Source organism: Tachyglossus aculeatus, chromosome 9 (genome assembly GCF_015852505.1).
Source record: "Tachyglossus aculeatus isolate mTacAcu1 chromosome 9, mTacAcu1.pri, whole genome shotgun sequence".
In the NCBI taxonomy this organism is placed as follows: domain Eukaryota; kingdom Metazoa; phylum Chordata; class Mammalia; order Monotremata; family Tachyglossidae; genus Tachyglossus; species Tachyglossus aculeatus.
This window is the reverse complement of record NC_052074.1, coordinates 62552364-62576329: the sequence shown is the minus strand read 5'-3', so window position 1 is coordinate 62576329 and position 23966 is coordinate 62552364. Positions and strand designations below refer to the sequence as shown.

Genomic DNA, 23966 nt, shown 5'->3' with positions numbered 1-23966 from the left:
CCCACTGTTGGGTAGGGACTGTCTCTATATGTTGCCAACTCGTACTTCCCAAGTGCTTCGTCCGGTGCTCTGCACATAGTAAGCGCTCAATAAATACGATTGATGATTGATTGATCGATTAACTCATTGAATGAACATTCATTCATTCTTCCAGACTGTGAGCCCACTGTTGGGTAGGGACCGTCTCTAGATGTTGCCAACTCGTACTTCCCAAGCGCTTAGTACGGTGCTCTGCACACAGTAAGCGCTCAATAAATACGATTGATGATTGATTGATCGATTAATCAATCAATCATATTTATTGAGCTCATTTAAGCGCTCAATAAATACGATTGATGATTAACTCATTGAATGAACATTCATTCATTCTTCCAGACTGTGAGCCCACCGTTGGGTAGGGACCATCTCTATATGTTGCCAACTTGTACTTCCCAAGCGCTTAGTACGGTGCTCTGCACACAGTAAGCGCTCAATAAATACGATTGATGATTGATTGATCGATTAATCAATCAATCAATCATATTTATTGAGCTCATTTAAGCGCTCAATAAATACGATTGATGATTAACTCATTGACTGAACATTCATTCATTCCTCCAGACTGTGAGCCCACTGTTGGGTAGGGACCATCTCTATATGTTGCCAACTTGTACTTCCCAAGCGCTTAGTCCAGTGTTCTGCACACAGTAAGCGCTCAATAAATACGATTGATGATTGATTAACTCACTGAATGAACATTCATTCATTCTTCCAGACTGTGAGCCCACCGTTGGGTAGGGACCATCTCTATATGTTGCCAACTTGTACTTCCCAAGCGCTTAGTACGGTGCTCTGCACACAGTAAGCGCTCAATAAATACGATTGATGATTGATTGATCGATTAATCAATCAATCATATTTATTGAGCTCATTTAAGCGCTCAATAAATACGATTGATGATTGATTAACTCATTGACTGAACATTCGTTCATTCCTCCAGACTGTGAGCCCACTGTTGGGTAGGGACTGTCTCTCTAATGTTGCCAACTTGGATTTCCCAAGCGCTTAGTACAGTGCCCTGCACTCAGTAAGCGCCCAATAAATTGATTGATTCGATTGTATTTATTGAGCGCTTACTGCGCGCAGACGCAGAACGAGGCACTGACTGTACCCACGTGACGGTACCTCCGCTCTGCGCATGCGCCCTTCCGGGGGCGGGGCCGGCGGGCGGCGCGTGCGCAGTCGGCCGGCCTGGGCGTCGCCTCGCGCCCCCAAGGTGCCCCGCGCCGGGCGGGGGCGACCTCCGACCTGTCGCGAAGCGACGCTTTACGGCCTCGCGCGCGCGCGCGCTTCGGCGCCGGAAGTTGGCGTTGGTCTCGAGCGCGTGCGCGCGACGGTCCTTCGGCGCCGGAAGTTGGCGTTGGTCTCGAGCGCGCGTGCGCGCAGGCGCGCGGCCCCCGTCCCCCCCCCCCTCGGCCCGGCCGCCATTATGCCCCCCAAGAAGGCGGCCCCCGCCGCCGCCGCCAACAAGAAGGCCGAGCAGAAGAAGAAGGAGAAGATTATTGAGGTAAAAGTTGCGACCCCCGACCCCCTCCATCAGCCGGGCATCCGCTCCGTGCCCTCCTCCTCCCTTCCAAGCCCTCCTCCTCACACCTCACCTCCTCCGGGAGGCCTTCCCTCCCTCAGCCCCCTCAGTCAGTCAGTCAGTCATTCATTCATTCATTCGTGGCGAGGGGGCGTTTAGCGCGTGCGCAGCACTGGACTGAGCGCCTTGGAAGGCCAAGTCGGCAGCGTAGTCAGTGCCTATTCATTCATTCATTCATTCAATCGTGTTGATTGGGCGCTTACTGCGTGCGCAGCACTGGATTAGGCGCCTGGGAAATACCAGTCGGCTACGTAGTCAGTACCTATTCATTCATTCATTCAATCGTATTGATTGGGCGCTTACTGCGTGCACAGCACTGGACTGAGCGCCCCCGGAAGGACAAGTCGGCAGCGTAGTCAGTGCCTATTCATTCATTCATTCATTCAATGGTATTGATTGGGCGCTTACTGCGTGCGCAGCACTGGACTAGGCGCCCGGGAAGTACCAATCGGCTACGTAGTCAGTACCTATTCATTCATTCATTCAATCGTATTTACTGAGCGCTTACTGCGTGCACAGCACTGGACTAAGCGCCTGGGAAAGACAAATCAGCGTAGTCAGTACCTATTCATTCATTCAATCAATCGTATTGATTGGGCGCTTACTGCGTGCACAGCACTGGACTAAGCGCCCCGGAAGTCCAAGTCGGCAGCGTAGTCAGTGCCTATTCATTCATTCATTCAATCGTATTGATTGGGCGCTTACTGCGTGCACACCACTGGACTGAGCGCCCCGGGAAGGACAAATCAGGAGCGTAGTCAGTACCCATTCATTCATTCAATCGTATTGATTGGGCGCTTACTGTGTGCACAGCACTGGACTAAGCGCCCCGGAAGTCCAAGTCGGCGGCGTAGTCAGTGCCTATTCATTCATTCATTCGTATTGATTGGGCGCTTACTGCATGCTCAGCACTGGACTGAGCGCCCCGGAAGGACAAGTCGGCAGCGTAGTCAGTGCCTATTCATTCATTCATTCAATCGTGTTGATTGGGCTCTTACTGCGTGCACAGCACTGGACTAGGCGCCTGGGAAGTACCAATCGGCTACGTAGTCAGTACCTATTCATTCATTCATTCAATCGTATTGATTGGGCGCTTACTGCGTGCACAGCACTGGGCTAAGCGCTTAGGAAGTCCAAGTCGGGAACGTTGTCAGTACCCATTCATTCATTCATTCGTATTGGTTGGGCGCTTACTGCGTGCACAGCACTGGACTGAGCGCCCCGGAAGGACAAGTCGGCAGTGTAGTCAGTACCTATTCATTCATTCATTCAATCGTATTGATTGGGCGCTTACTGCGTGCACAGCAATGGACTAGGCGCCTGGGAAGTACCAATCGGCTACGTAGTCAGTGCCTATTCATTCATTTATTCATTCATTTGTATTGATTGGGCGCTTACTGCGTGCACAGCACTGGACAAAGCGCTTAGGAAGTCCAAGTCGGTAACGTAGTCAGTACCCATTCATTCATTCATTCATTCGTATTGATTGGGCGCTTACTGCGTGCACAGCACTGGGCTAAGCCCCCGGGAAGTCCAAGTCAGCAGCGTACTCAGTACCTATTCATTCATTCATTCAATGGTATTGATTGGGCGCCTACTGTGTGCACAGCACTGGACTAGGCGCCCGGGAAGTACCAATCGGCTACGTAGTCAGTACCTATTCATTCATTCATTCAATCGTATTGATTGGGCGCTTACTGCGTGCACAGCACTGGACTGAGCGCCTGGGAAGTCCAAGTCGGCAGCGTAGTCAGTGCCTATTCATTCATTCATTCAATCGTATTAATTAGGCGTTTACTGCGTTCACAGCACTGGACTAGGCGCCTGGGAAGTACCAATCGGCACCGTAGTCAGTACCTATTCATTCATTCATTCAATCGTATTGACTGGGCGCTTACTGCGTGCACAGCACTGGACTGAGCGCCCCCGGAAGGACAAGTCGGCAGCGTAGTCAGTGCCTATTCATTCATTCATTCATTCAATGGTATTGATTGGGCGCCTACTGCGTGCGCAGCACTGGATTAGGCGCCTGGGAAGTACCAATCGGCTACGTAGTCAGTACCTATTCATTCATTCATTCAATCGTATTGATTGGGCGCTTACTGCGTGCACAGCACTGGACTAAGCGCCTGGGAAGGCCAAGTCGGCAGCGTAGTCAGTGCCTATTCATTCATTCATTCATTCAATCGTGTTGATTGGGCGCTTACTGCGTGCGCAGCACTGGATTAGGCGCCTGGGAAATACCAGTCGGCTACGTAGTCAGTACCTATTCATTCATTCATTCAATGGTATTGATTGGGCGCCTACTGCGTGCACAGCACTGGACTAGGCGCCGGGGAAGTACCAATCAGCTACATAGTCAGTACCTACTCATTCATTCATTCAATCGTATTGACTGGGCGCTTACTGTGTGCACAGCACTGGACTAAGCGCCTGGGAAAGACAAATCAGCAGCGTAGTCACTACATATTCATTCATTCATTCAATCGTATTGATTGGGCGCTTACTGTATGCACAGCACTGGACTGAGCGCCCCGGAAGTCCATGTCGGCGGCGTAGTCAGTGCCTATTCATTCATTCATTCATTCGTATTGATTGGGCGCTTACTGCGTGCTCAGCACTGGACTGAGCGCCCCGGAAGGACAAGTCAGCAGCGTAGTCAGTGCCTATTCATTCATTCATTCAATCGTATTGATTGGGCACCTACTGCGTGCACAGCACTGGGCTAGGCGCCTGGGAAGTACCAATCGGCTACATAGTCAGTACCTATTCATTCATTCATTCAATCAATCATATTTACTGAGTGCTTACTGTGTGCACAGCACTGGACTGAGCGCCCGGGAAGTCCAAGTCGGCAGCGTAGTCAGTACCTATTCATTCATTCATTCAATCGTATTGATTGAGCGCTTACTGTGTGCAGAGCAATGGACTAAGCGCCCGGGAAGTCCAAGTCGGTAACGTAGTCAGTACCTATTCATTCATTCATTCGTATTGATTGGGCGCTTACTGCGTGCACAGCACTGGACTAGGCGCCTGGGAAGTGCCAATCGGCAACGTAGTCAGTACTTCATTCATTTATTCATTCAATCGTATTTATTGAGCGCTTACTGCATACACATACACATACACAACACTGGACTAAACGCCCGGGAAGTCCAAGTCGGCAGCGTAGTCAGTACCTATTCGTTCAGTACAAATTGGCAACATATACAGTCCATATAGAGACAGTCAATCGTATTGATTGGGCGCTTACTGTGTGCACAGCACTGGGCTAGGCACCTGAGAAGTACCAATCGGCTACGTAGTCCGTGCCTATTTATTCATTCATTCAATCATATTGATTGGGCACCTACTGCGTGCACAGCACTGGACTAAGCGCTTGGGAAGTCCAAGTCGGCAGCGTAGTCAGTGCCTATTTATTCAGTCGTATTGATTGGGCGCTTACTGCTTGCACAGCACTGGGCTAAGCGCCTGGGAAGTACCAATCGGCTACGTAGTCAGTACTTCATTCATTTAATTCATTCAGTCTTATTTATTGAGCACTTGCTGCGTGCACAGCACTGGACTAAGCACCTGGGAAGTCCAAGTCTGCAGCGTAGTCAGTACCTGTTCATTCATTCATTCATTCAATCGTGTTGATTGGGCACGTACTGTGTGCAGAGCACTGGACTAAGCACCCCGGAAGTCCAAGTCGGCAGCGTAGTCAGTACCTATTCATTCATTCATTCATTCAATCGTATTGATTGGGTGCTTACTGCGTGCACAGCACTGGACTAGGTGCCTGGGAAGTACCAATCGGCAACGTAGTCGGTACTTCATTCATTTATTCATTCAATCGTATTTATTGAGCGCTTACTGCATACACAACACTGGACTAAGCGCCTGGGAAGTCCAAGTTGGCAGCGTAGTCAGTACCTATTCATTCATTCAATCATATTGATTGGGCTCTTACTGCGTGCACAGCACTGGACTAGGCGCCTGGGAAGTGCCAATGGGCTACGTAGTCAGTACTTCATTTATTCATTCAGTCGTATTGATTGGGCGCTTACTGTGTGCACAGCACTGGTCTAAGCGCCCGGGAAGTCCAAGTCGGCAGCGAGGTCAGTGCCTATTCATTCATTCAATCGTATTGATTGGGCGCTTACTGTGTGCAGAGCACTGGACTAAGCTCTTGGGACGGCCAAGTCGGTAACGTAGTCAGTACCTATTCATTCATTCATTCAGTCGTATTGATTGGGAGCTTACTGCGTGCACAGCACTGGACTAAGCGCCTGGGAAGTACCGTTCGGCTACGTAGTCAGTACCTATTCATTCATTCATTCAATCGTATTGATTGGGCGCTTACTGCGTGCACAGCACTGGGCTAAGCACTTGGGACGGCCAAGTCGGTAACGTACTCAGTACCTATTCATTCATTCATTCATTCAATCGTGTTGATTGGGCGCTTACTGCGTTCACAGCACTGGACTAGGCACCTGGGAAGTACCAATCGGCAACGTAGTCAGTACCTATTCATTCATTCATTCAGTGATATTGATTGGGCGCCTGCTGCGTGCACAGCACTGGACTAGGCGCCCGGGAAGTACCAATCGGCTACGTAGTCAGTACCTTTCATTCATTCATTCATTCGTATTGATTGGGCGCTTACTGCGTGCACAGCACTGGACTAAGCGCTTGGGAAGTCCAAGTCGGCAGCGTAGTCAGTACCTATTCATTCATTCATTCAATCGTATTGATTGGGCGCTTACCGCGTGCACAGCACTGGACTAAGCGCCCGGGAAGGACAGGTGGGCAGCGTAGTCAGTACCTATTCATTCATTCATTCAATCGTATTGACTGAGCGCTTACTGTGTGCACAGCACTGGACTAAGCGCCTGGGAAGGACAGGTGGGCAGCGTAGTCAGTACCTATTCATTCATTCAATCAATCGTATTGATTGGGCGCTTACTGTGCGCACAGCACTGGACTAAGCGCCCCGGAAGTCCAAGTCGGCAGCGTAGTCAGTGCCTATTCATTCATTCATTCATTCATTCGTATTGATTGGGCGCTTACCGCGTGCTCAGCACTGGACTGAGCGCCCCGGAAGGACAAGTTGGCAGCGTAGTCAGTGCCTATTCATTCATTCATTCAATCGTATTGATTGGGCGCTTACTGCGTGCACAGCACTGGACTAGGCGCCTGGGAAGTACCAGTCGGCTATGTAGTCGGTACTTATTCATTCATTCATTCATTCAATCGTATTGATTGGGCGCTTACTGCGTGCACAGCACTGGGCTAAGCGCCTGGGAAGTACCAATCGGCTACGTAGTCAGTACCTATTCATTCATTCATTCAATCGTATTGATTGGGCGCTTACTGCGTGCACAGCACTGGACTAAGCGCTTAGGAAGTCCAAGCCGGTAACGTAGTCAGTACCCATTCGTATTGATTGGGCGCTTACTGTGTGCACAGCACTGGACTAAGCGCTTGGGAAGGCCAAGTCGGCAGCGTAGTCAGTGCCTATTCATTCATTCATTCACTCAATCGTATTGATTGGGCGCTTACTGCGTGCACAGCACTGAACTATGCGCCCGGGAAGTCCAAGTCGGCAGCGTACTCAGTACCTATTCATTCATTCATTCAATGGTATTGATTGGGCGCCTACTGCGTGCACAGCACTGGACTGAGCGCCCGGGAAGTCCAAGTCGGCAACGTACTCAGTACCTATTCATTCATTCAATCGTATTGATTGGGCGCTTACTGCGTGCACAGCACTGGACTGAGCGCCCCGGGAAGGCCAAGTCGGCAGCATAGTCAGTACCTATTCATTCATTCATTCATTCGTATTGATTGGGCGCTTACTGCGTGCACAGCACTGGACTGAGCACCCCGGGAAGGCCAAGTCAGCAGCGTAGTCAGTACCTATTCATTCATTCATTCATTCAATCGTATTTGTTGAGCGCTTACTGTGTGCAGAGCACTGGACTAAGCACTTGGGAAGGCCAAGTTGGTAACGTAGTCAGTACCTGTTCATTCATTCAATCGTATTGATTGGGCGCTTACTGCGTGCACAGCACCGGACTAGGAGCCTAGGAAGTACCAATCGGCTACGTAGTCAGTACTTCATTTATTTATTCATTCAGTCGTATTTATTGAGCACTTAGTGCATACACAACACTGGACTAAGCGCTTGGGAAGTCCAAGTTGGCAGCGTAGTCAGTACCTATTCATTCATTCAATTGTATTGATTGGGCGCTTACTGCGTGCACAGCACTGGACTCGGCGCCTGGGAAGTACCAATCGGCTACGTAGTCAGTACTTCATTCATTTATTCATTCAGTCGTATTGATTGGGCGCTGACTGCGTGCACAGCACTGGACTAAGCGCCCGGGAAGTCCAAGTCGGCAACGTACTCAGTACCTATTCATTCATTCATTCATTCAATCGTATTGATTGGGTGCTTACTGCGTGCACAGCACCGGACTAGGAGCCTGGGAAGTACCAATCGGCTACGTAGTCAGTACTTCATTCATTTATTCATTCAATCGTATTTATTGAGCGCTTACTGCATACACAACACTGGACTAAGCGCCTGGGAAGTCCAAGTTGGCGGCGTAGTCAGTACCCATTCATTCATTCAATCGTATTGATTGGGCGCTTACTGCGTGCACAGCACTGGACTAGGCGCCTGTGAAGTGCCAATCGGCTACTTAGTCAGTACTTCATTCATTCATTCAGTCATATATATTGAGCGCTTACTTCGTGGACAGCACTGGACTAAGCGCCCGGGAAGTCCAAGTCGGCAGCGTAGTCAGTACCTATTCATTCATTCAATTGTATTGATTGGGCGCTTACTGCGTGCACAGCACTGGACTAAGCGCCTGGGAAGTACCAATCAGCTACGTAGTCAGTGCCTATTCATTCATTCATTCAATCGTATTGATTGGGCACCTACTGCGTGTACAGCACTGGACTAAGCGCTTGGGAAGGCCAAGTCGGCAGTGTAGTTAGTGCCTATTCATTCAATCGTATTGATTGGGCGCTTACTGCGTGCACAGCACTGGGCTAAGCGCCTGGGAAGTACCAATCGGCTACGTAGTCAGTACTTCATTCATTCAGTCGTATTGAGCACTTACTGTGTGCGCAGCACTGGACTAAGCGCCTGGGAAGGACAAGTCAGCAGCGTAGTCAGTGCCTATTCATTCATTCATTCAACCGTATTGATTGGGCGCTTATTGTGTGCACAGCACTGGATTAGGCGCCTGGGAAGTACCAGTCGGCTACGTAGTCAGTACCTATTCATTCATATTGATTGGGCGCTTATTGCGTGCACAGCACTGGATTAGGCGCCTGGGAAGTACCAGTCGGCTACGTAGTCAGTACCTATTCATTCATTCATTCATTCATTCATTCATTCGTATTGATTGGGCGCTTACTGTGTGCACAGCACTGGACTGAGCACCCGGGAAGGACTAGTCGGCAGCGTAGTCAGTACCTATTCATTCATCCATTCATTCAGTCGTATTTATTGGGCGCTTACTGTGTGCACAGCACTGGACTGAGCGCCTTGGAAGTCCAAGTCGGCAGCGTAGTCAGTGCCTATTCATTCATTCAATCGTATTGATTGGGCGCTTACTGCGTGCACAGCACTGGACTAGGCGCCCGGGAAGTCAAAGTCGGTAACGTAGTCAGTACCTATTCATTCATTCATTCGTATTGATTGGGCGCTTACTGCGTGCACAGCACTGGACTAAGCGCCCGGGAAGTCCAAGTCGGCAACGTACTCAGTACCTATTCATTCATTCATTCATTCATTCAATCGTATTGATTGGGCGCTTACTGCGTGCACAGCACTGGGCTAAGCACCTGGGAAGTACCAATTGGCTACGTAGTCAGTACTTCATTTATTCAGTCGTATTTATTGAGCGCTTACTGTGTGCACAGCACTGGACTAAGCGCCTGGGAAGGACAAGTCAGCAGCATAGTACCTATTCATTCATTCAATCGTATTGATTGGGCGCTTACTGCGTGCACAGCACTGGACTAAGCGCCTGGAAAGTACCAATCGGCTACATAGTCAGTACTTCATTATTCATTCAATCGTATTTATTGAGCGCTTACTGTGTGCAGAGCACTGTACTAAGCTCTTGGGAAGTCCAAGTGGGCAACATATAGAGACGGTCCCTACCCAACAGCGGGCTCACAGTCTAGAAGGGGGAGGCAGACAACAAAACAAAACGTATTAACAAAATAAAGTGAATTGTAAATATGTACAAGTAAAATAGAGTAATAAATCTGTACAAGCATCTGTACAGGTGCTGTGGGGAGGGGAAGGAGGTAGGGCCGGGGGGATGGGGAGGAGGAGAGGAGAAAGGGGGCTCAGTTCTTATTATTATCATGGTATCATTAATGATCATCATCATCATAATTATTAAGCGCTTACTCTGTGCCAAGCACTATTCTAAGCACTGGCATAATAATAATAATAATGATGATGATGGCGTTTGTTAAGCGCTTTGCGCTCAGTCTGGGGGAGCTCAGTCTGGGAAGACCTGGAGGAGGTGAGCTCTCAGTAATAATAATAATGATGGCACTTATTAAGCACTGACTATGTGCAAAACACTGTTCTGAGCGCTGGGGAGGTTACAAGGTGATCAGGTTGTCCCACGGGGGGCTCACAGTCTTTATCCCCATTTTCCAGATGAGGGAACTGAGGCCCAGAGAAGTGAAGTGACTTGCCCGAAGTCACACAGCCGCCAAGTGGCGGAACCGGGATTTGAACCCATGACCTCTGATTCCAAAGCCCGGGCTCTTTCCACGGAGCCACGCTGCTTCTCTACAGCAGAGCCTTGGAGGGAGGAAGAAGGCTAGTTTGGCAGACAGGGCCTCGGCCTCTTTGGGTGCAGGCCCCGATCAGTCCATCAGCCCGTCGATGGCATTGACTGACTGATTCATTGAGTCGTCATAGTGATTGAGCGCTTACTGCGTGCCGAGCACTGTACTAAACGCTTGGGACACTGCACGTCGGCAACAGGTAGAAACAATCCCTGCCCCACAGCAGGCTCGCAGTTTGGGCGCTTGCTGTGTGCAGAGCTCACAAACGACACGGGGGGGTTGCGGGAGGGCAGGCAGGGCTTTAGGGGAAGTTTTCGAAACTGTTGTTGTATTGTGATAAGTCGTAATAATAACGATGGGATGTGCTAAGCGCTCACTACGTGCCACGCACTTTTCTAATTGTAATAATAAGGATAACGATGGTATTTATTAAGCGCTTACGGCGTGCCAAGCACTGTTCTGATTATAGTGATAAGGCTGGTATTCGTTAAGCACCTGCAGGCACTGTTCTAAGCGCTGGGGTAGATATGAGGTGATCAGGTCGTCCCACATTCATTCATTCAGTTGTATTTGTTGAGCGCTTACTGTGTGCAGAGCACTGGACTAAGCGCTTGGGAAGTACAAGTTGGCAGCATATAGAGACGGTCCCTACCCAGCAGCGGGCTCACAGTCTAGAAGGGGAGCGCTCAGTCTTCATCCCCATTTGACAGATGAGGGAACTGAGGCCCAGAGAAGTTAAGGGACTTCTCCAGGGTAGCACAGCAGACAAGTGGCAGAGGCGGGATTAGAACCCACGTCCTCTTGACTCCCAGGCACATGCTCTTTCCGCTAAGCCATGCTGCCTCTGTACTCTCCCAAGCGCTTAATTCAGTGCTCTGCACGGTAAGCACTCAATAAATAGGATTTATTGAATGAATGAGCGAAGCACATCGAAGCCAGAGGCCCACAGTGTGTAGCCAGTGTTACCGTTAGGCAGGGAATACGTTTGTTGTTGTATTGTACTCTCTGAAGCGCTTAGTACAGTGCTCTGCACACGGTAAGCACTCAATAAATGCTATTGAATGAATGAGTGAAACCCATCAAAGGCAAGCCCACTGTTGGGTAGGGACTGTCCCTAGATGTTGCCAACTTGTACTTCCCAAGCGCTTAGTACAGTGCTCTGCACACAGTAAGCGCTCAATAAATACGATTGAATGAATGAATGAATGAATGAATATGTACGGAGTTACCGTTAGGCAGGGAACGTGTCTGTTGTCGTACTTTTCCAAGCGTTTAGTACAGTGCTCTGCACACGGTAAGCATTGGGAAACAGTGTGGCTCAGTGGAAAGAGCCCGGGCTTTGGAGTCAGAGGCCGTGGGTTCAAATCCCAGCCCCACCACTTGTCAGCTGTGTGACTTTGGGCAAGTCACTTCACTTCTCTGGGCCTCAGTTCCCTCATCGTTGCCAACTTGTACTTCCCAGGCACTTAGTACAGTGCTCTGCACACAATAAGCACTCAATAAATACGATTGAATGAATAGAGAAGCTGTGTGGCTCAGTGGAAAGAACCCGGGCTTTGGAGTCAGAGGTCAGGGGTTAGAGTCCTGGTTCTGCCAATTCAATCAATCAGTCGTATTTATTGAGCGCTTACTGTGTGCAGAGCACTGGACTAAGCCCTTGGGAAGTACAAGTTGGCAACATATAGAGACAGTCCCGACCCAACAGTGGGCTCACAGTCTAAAAATTGTCAACTGCGTGACTTCGGGCAAGTCACTTCACTTCTCTGTGCCTCAGTTACCTCATCTGTAAAATGGGGATGAAGACTGGGAACCCCCCATGGGACAACCTGATCACCTTGTAACCTCCCCGGCGCTTAGACCAGTGCTTTGCACATAAATAAAATAAATAATTGGCTTAATAAAAACGCCATCATTATTCTTCTAGCTCTCTTCCTGCCTTCAAAGCCCTACTGAGAGCTCTCCTCCTCCAGGAGGCCTTCCCACACTGAGCCCCCTCCTTCCTCTCCCCCTCCCCATCCCCTCCGCCTTACCTTCTTCCCCTCCCCACAGCACCTGGATATGTGGGTATATGTTTGTACATATTTATTACTCTATTTTACTTGTACATATTTACTATTCTATTCATTTTATTTTGTTAATATGTTTGGTTTTGTTGTCTGTCTCCCCCTTCTAGACTGTGAGCCCGCTGTTGGGTAGGGACCGTCTCCATATGTTGCCAACTTGTACTTCCAAGTACTTCGTACAGTGCTCTGCACACAGTAAGCGCTCAATAAATACAAATGAATGAATGAATAAAATGGGGATGAAGACTGTGAGCCCCTCGTGGGACGACCTGATTACTTTGTATCTACCCCAGCGCTTAGAACAGTGCTTTGCACATAGTAAGCGCTTAACAAATACCAACATTATTATTATTATTATTATTAAATATGATCGATCGAATGAACGAACAGCTCCTCCCTTCCCCAGCGGGCTACTCGGAGACGCCGCCGACGGGGAGATTCCGCGGCCTCGTGTGACGGGGTAGGCGCCCACAGTCCCAGCCACTTTGTGCGCCCACAAAAGCCGCCCTCTCTGGAAACTGGGCACCGCGAAAGCGGCAGTGAGTAGCACAGTGCTCGGCGCATAGCGCTGCACAAATCTCCCAGCGATTAAGCCAAGCCCCTCGGGTCGCATGGTTGGTTGGGGGCTGAGATCCCGAAGCAGAGTGGTAGAATCGCCCTTCTTCCAGCAGCCCCCTGAGGATCGCTCAGGAGTTAGTCCGGTGCTCTGCACACAGTAAGCACTCAATAAATACGACTGAATGAATGAGTTAGAGCGGGCCTAGAGATCACAAAGGGGACGATCCCACGCGGGAGGAAGGATTGCAACTCAGAACGAGCAGCCGGGGCCTCCCACCATCTCTGCGCACACACAAAGGTTACCCTCTCTAGAAACCGGGCACCGTGAAAGCGCCTATTATAGCTTTCCGTGCCCCCGCTTATAGGGGCGTTGTGCCCGTCCTCGGGTTGACACCGTATCATTGGGGCTAATTATACGTCTCCCGTCGGTCGGCTTTTATTCCGCATTCATAATGTACTACGGAGGCGTCGCCAGGGTGGAAGAGCCAGTTAGGGTGATTAAAATAGTTTGTTTATCAAGCCAGGTATATAGGGCTCGTGGAGAAGACTTCAGGATTCATTGGAAGAAGTTTTCGAGATAGCTTAATCAGCCCGTCAGTGGTATTCGTTGGGGCGTTCTGTGTGCAGAGCACTGGACTAAGCGCTTGGAAGAATGTGACAGTATCTTTAATATTTTTGAAGGGACGAAAAGGCAATTTCAAGGTACATTTGTTTGTAAACCTCTAGCGATTCATCAACACCTATACGGGAGCCTGGAGTGTTTTTTTTTCCTCCGGTCCTCACAAGCTTTCTTTTTCTTTTCTCCCCGTCATCCCCACTCTTCTCAGTAGAATTGAGAGCTTACTTTGTGCCAAGCTCGGGAGAGTAGTGAGTACCCTAAAGACAGAAGACAGGCGGGACAAAGACCGCCTGATCTCTCCGCATTGTGTACAGCACAGTGCTTGGCACAAAGCGCGTAGCAAATGACCACGATTCCTAAACAAAGCCCAGCGGGTAGGAGTGGTTTGTTGGGAGCAGAGATACCGAAGTGAAATGCCAGGATTGCCCCTTTCCCATCAGCTCATGAGTTAAACTGTGTCACGAGATCACAAAGGGGATAAACCTACGTGGAAGGAAGGATTATTGCCTTTGTGTCCTATTTTTATTTCGGAATGTGTTGCATCACACGTTTTTGCCCTGTTGAATTGTTTTCATTTTCATCTCGTTTTGAAGACTCAATTTAAGTGCAAGTAGTTTTCCACCTTCCGTCACAACATTGAGAATTTTCAGCTGGCTGAATTCACATCTCTGATTTCATCCCGGTACATAGCAAAACCCCTCAAGGAAAATGCGCCAGGAGAGAGCGTCATCCTTTAATTCATAAGAAGGAACCTGACAGATGGAACAGTAAAATTAAACTCATCCATTTTCTCCCGGAATATCTTACGAAATGATTTGAGAAGCTGTTGGGTTTGGATTAGGCTCCTGGAGAGTACTTGGTGATTCGTAGCTAATGTTCTTACAGATGATGCTTACCGTTAGTTTATTGGTGGCTCTCCTCCTTCACTTTTCCATTGTCTTTTAATGTTTAGTCTTTTGCTTTTGCCCTTGTGCTTGAAAAACGCGACAAGCATTTGATTTGATCCAGTAGGAGATGTCGATCCGTGGGATTCAAGAACTATGGCTGTTGAATATCTCTGATGCCCAGGGCAACATATGAGTACTTAAAGAAGGCAGGCTAGCCGGCGTTTCTGTTTATGCCATTCGTTAAAGTGCTTCGCTAAACACTAGGGAAAGCTTCCAAGATATTAAGCAAGCCATGGTCCCCGGTCCAAGGACTGCTCATTTGAAAGGCGTGGGGAGGGCCGTGGCGGAAGGAGCCGATTGACAGGGAATTCGTGGCTTAACTGATTCGGGAAAAACAACAATTTCCCCAAACCAGCAGTGGTTTCGAGCTGAAAGGGGATAGTCCTCGGACTCCTTGCTCACTCGGCTCCCAATTCATCAGGGCTCCCCCCCAAGCCCAGATCCCAGAGTCCCGGGGGCCGAGGAACCTCGGGCTGCAGACCTTCACCGACGATCTCGTGTCGGGAGATTTAGAAACCTAAGATCGGTGGTTCCCGGGTCAGACCGGCGTCTTCTGTCCAATTTGACCCACCGTGGCCTCTGAGAATCAGGACCCCCGGAGCCTCGGCCCGGTTCTGGCTGCCGGACCTGGATCGGGTGGTTCTGCGATGTAGACCTGGCCCAGATGAATCCCCTAAAAGGAGCAGGCCAAACCCGGCGGCACAGACGACAGTTTGCCTACTGGCTTGTGGCGCACTTAGGTACATCATTGGCACACGCCGCACTCTCTAGTGGCACCCTCTCCACTTTGGCCACAGAAGGCTCTTTTCTTTTTTTTTTTGTTTTTTAAATATCTAAGTGCTTACTATATGCCAAGTCCAGTTCTAAGCACCGAGGTAGATACCGACTAATCCATTGGAAAACAGGCCCTGACCCACATAAGGCTCACAGTCTCTATCCCCATTTTGCAGATGAGGGAACAGAAGCATAGAAAGATAAAGTGACTCGCCCAAGGTCACACAGCCAGCAAGTGGCCGAGCCGGGATTAGAACCCAGGCCTGTGCCCTATCCACGGGGGCCACGCTGCCCCTGCCTGAACGTAAACTGGACGTGTCTCAGTGTGCTACCCCCCGAGGGACAAGGGCCCGTGCCTAACTCCTGCTTAGTGCTTAGTACAGCAACTTGCACTTCCCAAGCGCTTAGTACAGTGCTCTGCATACACTAAGCACTTAGTAAAGATGGTTACTGCTGTTACTCCTGTCTCGCTCCCGGCACTCTGGCCCCCGACTGGCTGGGGTGGCACCGATCAAACCGCGGCATCCTTTACTCCTTGGAGAAGTTCTTGCTCCAGCTGAAGCCCAAGCATCGTTCCCCCGCGAGGAGAAACCATATCAGTTTGTTTCCGACAGTGGCCTCCTCGTGTGTGGGGAAACTAACGGCAGCTCTCCCAGACCACCATCCTCACGGTTCGAGGCGAATCATCCAAAATCCCTAATGTTTTCACTCCGGGAACCCATTACGGGCCCCTCATCCAGAAATCTATCCAAGCCCCTCTGGAGTCTACTAATATTTTCTGCCTGCACAAGTTCCTAGGGTAGCTAATTCCACACGCTCATCAGGTGCTCCGGGAAAGAACTATTTCCCTTTGGGATGAACCTGCTCTTCTCAAATTGGAGCGGAGGTCCTCTCCTCCCTCTTTTTTGCCTTGATGAACAGCAGTTATGTGTTTCCACCATCAGGGTTTTGTAGACTAATCCGTTCAATTCCATTCCATCGTATTTCCTGAGCGCTTACAGTGTGCAGAGCACTGTACTGAGCTCTTGGGAGAGGACCGCACAACAGTAAACAGATAGATTCCCTACCCACTATGAGCGTACAGTCTAGAGGACTGTAATCGTGTCCTCTGGGCCTGCTCCTGAAGGTGCTGGTGCTTTCAACCCACCTTCATACAGAAGCTACTCCATGGTCCTGGCCAGACCGATCAGAGGAGATTCAAAAGGGAGCCGATGCTTTGAATCAGGCCACGATCATTTCTCTAACTGAACAAATGAGGTTGTGGTTCTCCCACATCTCCCGTTCAGGGGGACGATTTCACCTGTCACTTCTTTAGTCCTCCTGATTTGGGTATGTGCCTATTTAAGTGGCGTTGCGCCTTTCTACACCTTGGGCAAGAGGGAGAGAGAGAGAGAAACACACACGCAACCTTTCACAGATTGGAACAACGCTTTCCCTGTTTCTTCTTCCTTCCCACCCTTCAAATTTCTTATCTCTCTTCTGTTTCCTCCCTCTCAGCCCTGCCTCCCCCAAGGCCTGGCTGCGTAAGCAGCGGTGGCCGGGTGGGCGGCGTGGAGGGGAGCGGGGACTTGCCACGCTAGTTTTAGGGTTCTTGATTCTGGCCTCTTGCAGCCCTGGTCCCCCAGTTTTTCCGGGGCCTTCCGGCTTCAAAGGGAGAGCTTGGGAGAGGGGCAGCAGTTTTAGTTGTCTTGGGAGGGCGGTGGCAGGGAGGCCAGGGTCAGCTGGATCTTGGGGGAGACCCCCTGGGCACCCTCTGTTTGAGACCCTCCCCACCTGGGAGGCTAGCACTCCCCCGGGTCATCGGGATCCGTTCCCACACCACAACCACATCGTGCAATAACTGATTTCTAGGAATGTGGCTCAGTCTTATCCTGAGCCAAAAAATAAAATCCTTGCCGCTCCAACCCTGTCTCTTCCAAAGGCAGCCGAGTGGGAAAATTGATATTCGGTTTCACACTCATCCTGTCTAGAGCACTGCATTCTTAAAGCACTTGCAATTGTGGGACTGATTTCCAGGTGTTTTCTAGCCTCGCCGTAGGTGGGCATCTGGTTAAAGAGTCGTCGGATTAGCGGAGGGTCTTTAAAGGCAACAGGGGCATTTTAAAATAAGATTACTGGTTGAGGTTTCAAACCCAGAGGAACGGTGTGTTTGGCAGAGCGTCCTGCATGCAATCAGTCAATAATTGTAATTATTCGTCCACTTATAATAGTAATTATGGCATTTGTTAGGTGCTTACTATGCGCCAGGCACTGTACTAAGTGCTGGGATGGATATCAGCCAATAAGGTTGGACACAGTCCCTGTCCCACATGGGGCTTACACTCTCGATCCCCATTGTACAGCTGAGGCACAGAGAGGTGATGTGACTTCTCCAGAGTCACACAGCAGACAATAGGGCATGGAGCACGCCTCCTGCCCACCTGGGGGTCAGACTGGCTCACTTCTTCCACCCCTTCTCCCCCTCTTCCTTCCCTCTCTGCCCGTCCCCATGGGAGTACTGCTAATAGTGCCTGGTGAGGGTTTCCCGTGTGTGCAGAGCACTGTACTATAAGCCCTGGGAAATCGACGCCGCCCCTCCATCTCTTCAACGCCGCCCCAAGACTTGCAGCAAAGGGACGGTGGTGGTGGTTTAATCCAAGGAGGAAGATTTTTCTTCCTTAAGCCAAATAAGCCTTGGTCCTTATTTGTTGAGCCCCTTTTGCGGGCAGAGCCACGGGCCAGAAGCGGGATCGGGTGTGATCGTAGACGGAGACTTCATCCCCGACCTTGAAGACTTTACAAGTAATGCTACCTCTGCCCGGTTTGGGCTGATTTGACTCTCGTTATTCTTTCTTCCCCCTCTAGATTGAAAGCCCTGGAGATAAGTGCTTAGTCCCATGCCCTGCACACAGTAAGCGCTCAATAAATACGACCGAATGAAGTGGGGTGGTGACATGCTCATTGTCCTTTCATTGTTCCCAGTGCTCAGTACATTATTCAGTCAATCATATTTATTGAGCCCCTACTGTGTGCAGAATACTACTATTCATTCAGTTGTATTTATCGAGTGCTTACTTTGTGCAGAGCACTGTACTATTATTGTCGTATTTATTTATTTTTAATGGCATTTATTAAGCGCTTACTATGTGCAAAGCACTGTTCTAATTTATTGAGCGCTTACCGTGTGCAGAGCAATGTAGTATTCATTCAGCCATATTTATTGAGCACGTACAGTGTGCAGAGCACTGTAAGCACTTGGGAGAGTACTGTGTAACAGTAAACAGACATATACCTTGCCCACGACGCGCTTACAGTCAAGAGGAGGAGGCAGACATTAATATAAGTAAATAAAGTGGGCACTTTGGAAGTGATCAGTAAATGTCCGTAACGCCCCAACCCGAATCTCCTCAACGAATATGAATTGATAATGGTGTATCAAGGGGAGGATTACTTTGGTGCTGCCTTTTCTTTTTCTTCCTTTATACTTCATATAACCGTTGTACTCCCAAGAATAGTGTCCGGCTAAATTCGGATTCTGAATCCAGCACTTAGAACAGTGCTTTGCACATAGTAAGCGCTTAACAAACTCCATCTTTATTATTAGTACTGAAAAAAAGAGCAAACCGAAAATCTGGCCCGTTTAGCTAAGCTTCTATTGTGTGACAACCAGATATTTTGAAACTTTATTCAGTCATACTAAGGGATGTGTAAATTCCCTTCGGTCTTTGGGTTGCCGGTTGAAGTGAACCACTCAAGGGACCTTCCTGAGGCATTTGCTCGAGTCAAAAGCCTCTCCTCGATCAGGAATGATGCCGGGTGGGGGCTGTGGCGGTATTTAATGGACAGTGGGCTCATCTAAAGAAATCGCCTGCCTTACCGGGTCGATCTTTCTCCCTTAGGATAAAACTTTTGGTCTGAAGAATAAGAAAGGAGCCAAACAGCAGAAGTTCATCAAGGCGGTGACTCACCAAGTGAAGTTTGGCCAGCAGAATCCGCGACAGGTAAACGCGTAGCAGACCGCCGAGGTCTGGCGGGTCGTGGGGTTCCGGTGGAATCTGCACAACCCCTGACCTCTTGGACGTTCCCGTTCCCGGTCCGAGTGGATCCCCTGAGCCGCGCCCTTATTCCGTCAGGGAACGCCCTGTCCTGGGAATTCCCTGGGAGCAGCCCCCTCTCACCTCACACGGTCAAGAAGCCACACGTGCACGTACTGTTTTGTTGTTCTTTTTGGGGGGTTTTTTAGATGGTACTTGCTGAGCGCTTGCTATGTGGCAGGCACCATGCTAAGCGCTGGGATAGAGCCAAGCTCATCCAGTTGGACCGGTCCGGGTCCTATTTGGAGCTCCCCGGTCTCAATCCCCATTTGACAGACGAGGGAACTGAGGCCCGGAGAAACCAAGTGGCTCGCCCAAGGTCACACAGCAGAGCCAGGAACTAGAGCTGACCAGGAGGCCCCTCGTCCGGCTGACCCTGGTGATGGACGGATCCCAAATCCCAGGGGAACGGGCTTCCCTGCTCCTCTCCCTGAGGCACTCTGGGCCTCAGTTTCCTCATCTGTTAAATGGGGATTCACAGTACTTAGACCCCCATTGGGCAGGGACTGAGTCCGGCCCGCTGATCTTGTATCTACCTCCAGGGGTTAGTACGGTGCTTGGCACGTAGTAAGCGCTTAAGAGCTACCATTAAAACAAAAAAGAAAACCCCAGGTCCTTTTGACGCCCAGGCCCGTGCTCTGTCTGCCCAAGGCCTTCCATCTTTCCTGACAACAGACTCCAGCATCCCCCTGCCTAAGAACGGCCAACGGCGTTTCTCGGGGCTGTTTTGCCGCCGTGGACAACATTCCTCTAGCTTGCTTTTTCCAAAATGCTCTGAGTCTTTTCAAACACATACCGTTAAAGGTCGGAGGCGGCGGAATATGTCAGAACAGAAGCAGGAATGAGGTAATTTACCAGTGCGGTTTCAGTGGGAAATTAAAAGATGGAAGGTACGGGACGGGAAACACAGCTGGCCTTTGGGAAAATTGATTATCGTTTGGAAGTAATGTACTTGTGTAACTTCGGGCCACCGTTTTGTACGTTCATGCACGTTTAGTACGTGGTCTTTATCTAAAATCAATTCTAAATCTATGTCAACTCTGGGATTTTCGTAGGCTGCACAGAGTGAAGGGGAGAAGAAATTAAAGAAAGATGATAAGAAAAAAGAACTACAGGAGCTCAATGAGCTCTTCAAACCTGTCGTTGCTGCTCAGAAAATCAGTAAAGGTAACATTGATCCTTTGGATTTGCCCGTTTTGTGCGATCCATTTCCTCCCTAAAACTCCCTTATAATGTTCGTGCGTATGGAATTACGTTTTGCCGCCATCGCTTGAGTATGCAGACGAGCTCTTAGGCTGCCATACAAGCCTACCTCAGGCTACGTCCGTAGCGTGTCCCTCGAAAATGCGTCTGTGTTGGGAGCGGTGGCCTAGTGGGGTATGTTTTTCTGTAGCCCGAATGGCGCCGAGTCGGGTTCCATCCCAAAACGGATCCTGGCAGGACAACCGAGCCCTGTAGGTATTTCACAGCTCAACTGCTGCTCGCTCCCCACCCGCTCTTTCCTTCCCCTCTATTCCTAGAGACGCTCCTGGTGCCCAAGGGCCCCCAACTAGATTCCCTTCCATCTCCACCCGACTCAGGTTGGGGGGCGGTTATTGGTTTTTGAGGGGGGTTATTTTTGGTAAACCCGAGATTCGCCCAGCCCCTGCTCAAGCTGAATGCCGCCGTCCATGCCAGCGGGTCCCTGGCTCCAGCCCTGCCTGCTTACTCCAAGTGACAGGGACCCGCTTTGGTCTGACCTGGCTAAAAGCCCCCCCTCGCCCCACCGCGAAGACCGGGAAAAGCCAGGGAACCATCGGGTAGGGATAAGGACAGCCCTTCCCGAGAGGCCCGGCTGCAGGTTACGATGGGAAGAGGCGGAAGGATTGGAAGCCTGACTCCCGGGGACACCAGTGGGAGACCTCCGCCCCGTCCGAGCTGCTTAACTTAGGTTAAATCCGCTCCCACCTCAAAACCAGTGCCAGTCTTATTGCAGCTAGATATCCGTCTCCTCCCTGGTCTCCCGACCTCTGCCTCATTCCCCCGGCCTGGGGCTGCGCCCCTCCAATCCTGCAAAGACTGCAGCTCTCCAAAAATCCCATTTCCTCCTAGTTGCCTTCCTCGATTCCTCAGTCCACCCTTGGCGTTTGTGTACTTTGACCTTATCCTCAGCCGTCATGTGTGGGTGCGAATCTTTATGTATTTTTATATTTACCCTTGCATTCCCTTTTCAGCTGCTTCTAGACGAATAGGTGTTCTTCCTCCGGCTTCTGCTATCTGTCGAATTTTTGTCGGCCTCCCCCTTGCAAGCCCCTCTAAAGCAGGGAACGTGTCTCCGATCGTTCTTCTCTTCCAAGTGCTAATCATGGTGCTCTGCACACAGTAATCGCAACTATCATCATTATTATCACCTCTGACACTGTGGACCACCCGCTTCTCGTAGAAACCACCTAACCTCAGCTTCACTGACACAGTGTTCTCCTGTCTGGCTGCTATCTCTTTCTTTAATGGTATTAGTTAAGCGCTTACTGTGGGCCAATTACTGGGAAACGATACAAGTTATTTAGGGGGCTCACAGTAGGAGGGAGAACAGGAGAACTGAGACACCGAGAAGTAAAGTGACTTGCCCAAGGTCACACAGCAAGCCGTTGGCAGAACCAGGATTAGAACCCAGGCCCTCCATCTCCCAGGTCCGTCCTCTTTCCACTAGGTCATCTCTAACAGCTACTTCTTTATGGATGATTCTGTGTAATTCATATTAATGTCCGTCTCCCGATCTAGACTGTAAGCTCGTTGTGGGCAGGAAATGTGTCTGTTTATTGTCTCCCAAGTGCTTAATACAGTGCTTTGCACCCAATAAACACTCAATACATACGATTGAATGAATGGCCTCAGCCCACTAATTCTGCAATTACCCATTTCCTCTCACCTTCAGACATCTCTCCGTGGAAGTCCTCCTGATACCTCAGTCCCCCTCTGTCAAAAACTGAACTTTTTCTCTTCCTCCTAATTTTCCCATCACAGTTAGTAACACTGGGTTTTTGGGGGGGTTTTTTTGTCCTTTCCAATACGAAATTTGTCAAAATCCCTCAGGGCAGGGAGAACAAATGCCACCTTAAACATTGCATTTTGATGATTAAAAATAATCGCCCCCCCCTACTGTTTCCCGCTTTAGAGATGGGAAAAAAGGCCTCACCTACATAATCTTGGCTTGTCCTTGTTTCTTTTCTGAAAATGCGAATGGTAATTTGAGGTCCATTTCTCCAAAGGCCCCTTTGTGATCTCTCTCACTCTGGATATTTTGAAATATTAGGAAATTCTCTCCTGCAAATGCACCGTATTCTCTTCAGTGAGATAATGCCGTTTCGTGTGACACAGGTGCCGATCCTAAATCAGTCGTGTGTGCATTCTTCAAGCAAGGGCAGTGTACGAAGGGAGACAAGTGCAAATTCTCCCATGACTTGTCTCTGGAGCGGAAATGTGAAAAGCGGAGCGTTTACATCGACGCAAGAGACGAAGAGCTTGAAAAGGGTGCGTCTTCACATTTTGGCTAATGTTTTCTAATCCTTTGTCAGTTTTTATCGGCAGCAAGTAGCTTGAGATAATTAAAACTACCTAGTCACTTCCAGACCTGGAGGGGTACTAGCTTCTTCCTTTCCAGGTGCGTGGTTTGGGATATTTCATTTGATTTTTTTTTTTTTTTACTTTAGTAATGAAATGGAAATATTTTAAAGTTAGTGGGGAGTTTTAAATTTTGATTTCTCCAAATCTGTGTGTGAAATGCCCAGGAAGCACTTGGTCTTTCTTGTACTCATTTAAGATAGGATTCTGGGCCTCCAATTTTATACCTTCAAAGAAAATAAAAGTACAGCCCACTTGTCATCATCATCAATTGTATTTATTGAGCGCTTACTATGTGCAGAGCACTGTACTAAGCGCTTGGGAAGTACAAATTGGCAACATATAGAGACAGTTCCTACCCAACATTGGGCTCACAGTCTAAAAGGGGGAGACAGAGAACAAAACCAAACATACTAATAAAATAAAATAAATAGAATAGATGGAACTCAGCAAGTAATAAGGGACGCGGGGGAGTTCGGTGCCCCATTTCATCTAAAGCGTTTTGGAAAAAGCGTTCTGTTTTAGACCAGGGTAGCTTTGCCCAAATAGAATCTGTGGAAATGTCTGTTATTTGCGGGGTGGTAATGTTGTTTCACCTGCCTGTGTCCTTCCCACCTAGATACGATGGAGAATTGGGATGAGAAAAAGCTGGAAGAAGTTGTGAACAAGAAGCATGGTGAGGCGGAAAAGAAAAAACCCAAAACTCAAATAGTATGTCCTTTTCTTGCATTGGGTCACAGTAACTATTAATTAGCATTAGGAAGAGTTAAATGTGGAAGAGGGAAATAAGCCTTCCTACAAAAGTGTTTGGTTGGATTACAGGCCAAACCTTTATTTCTGTTTGCTCTGGTGGGAGCGGAATGGGAAGGGCAGGGGGTTCCATTTCCCTGCAGT

At 49.3% G+C, this 23966-nt stretch overlaps 1 protein-coding gene across 1 annotated transcript in view; it reads left to right on the top strand.

Annotated features, from left to right (window-relative positions):
• The first annotated feature begins 1177 nt into the window (after positions 1-1177).
• Positions 1178-23966, top strand: part of ZC3H15 (zinc finger CCCH-type containing 15) — a 36115-nt gene continuing 13326 nt past the window's right edge. The window contains exons 1-5 of the mRNA XM_038750902.1: positions 1178-1546; positions 19278-19379; positions 20528-20639; positions 22830-22982; positions 23692-23783. Coding sequence (XP_038606830.1) covers positions 1178-1546; positions 19278-19379; positions 20528-20639; positions 22830-22982; positions 23692-23783 — 828 coding nt within the window. The remainder of the gene's footprint in view (positions 1547-19277; positions 19380-20527; positions 20640-22829; positions 22983-23691; positions 23784-23966) is intronic.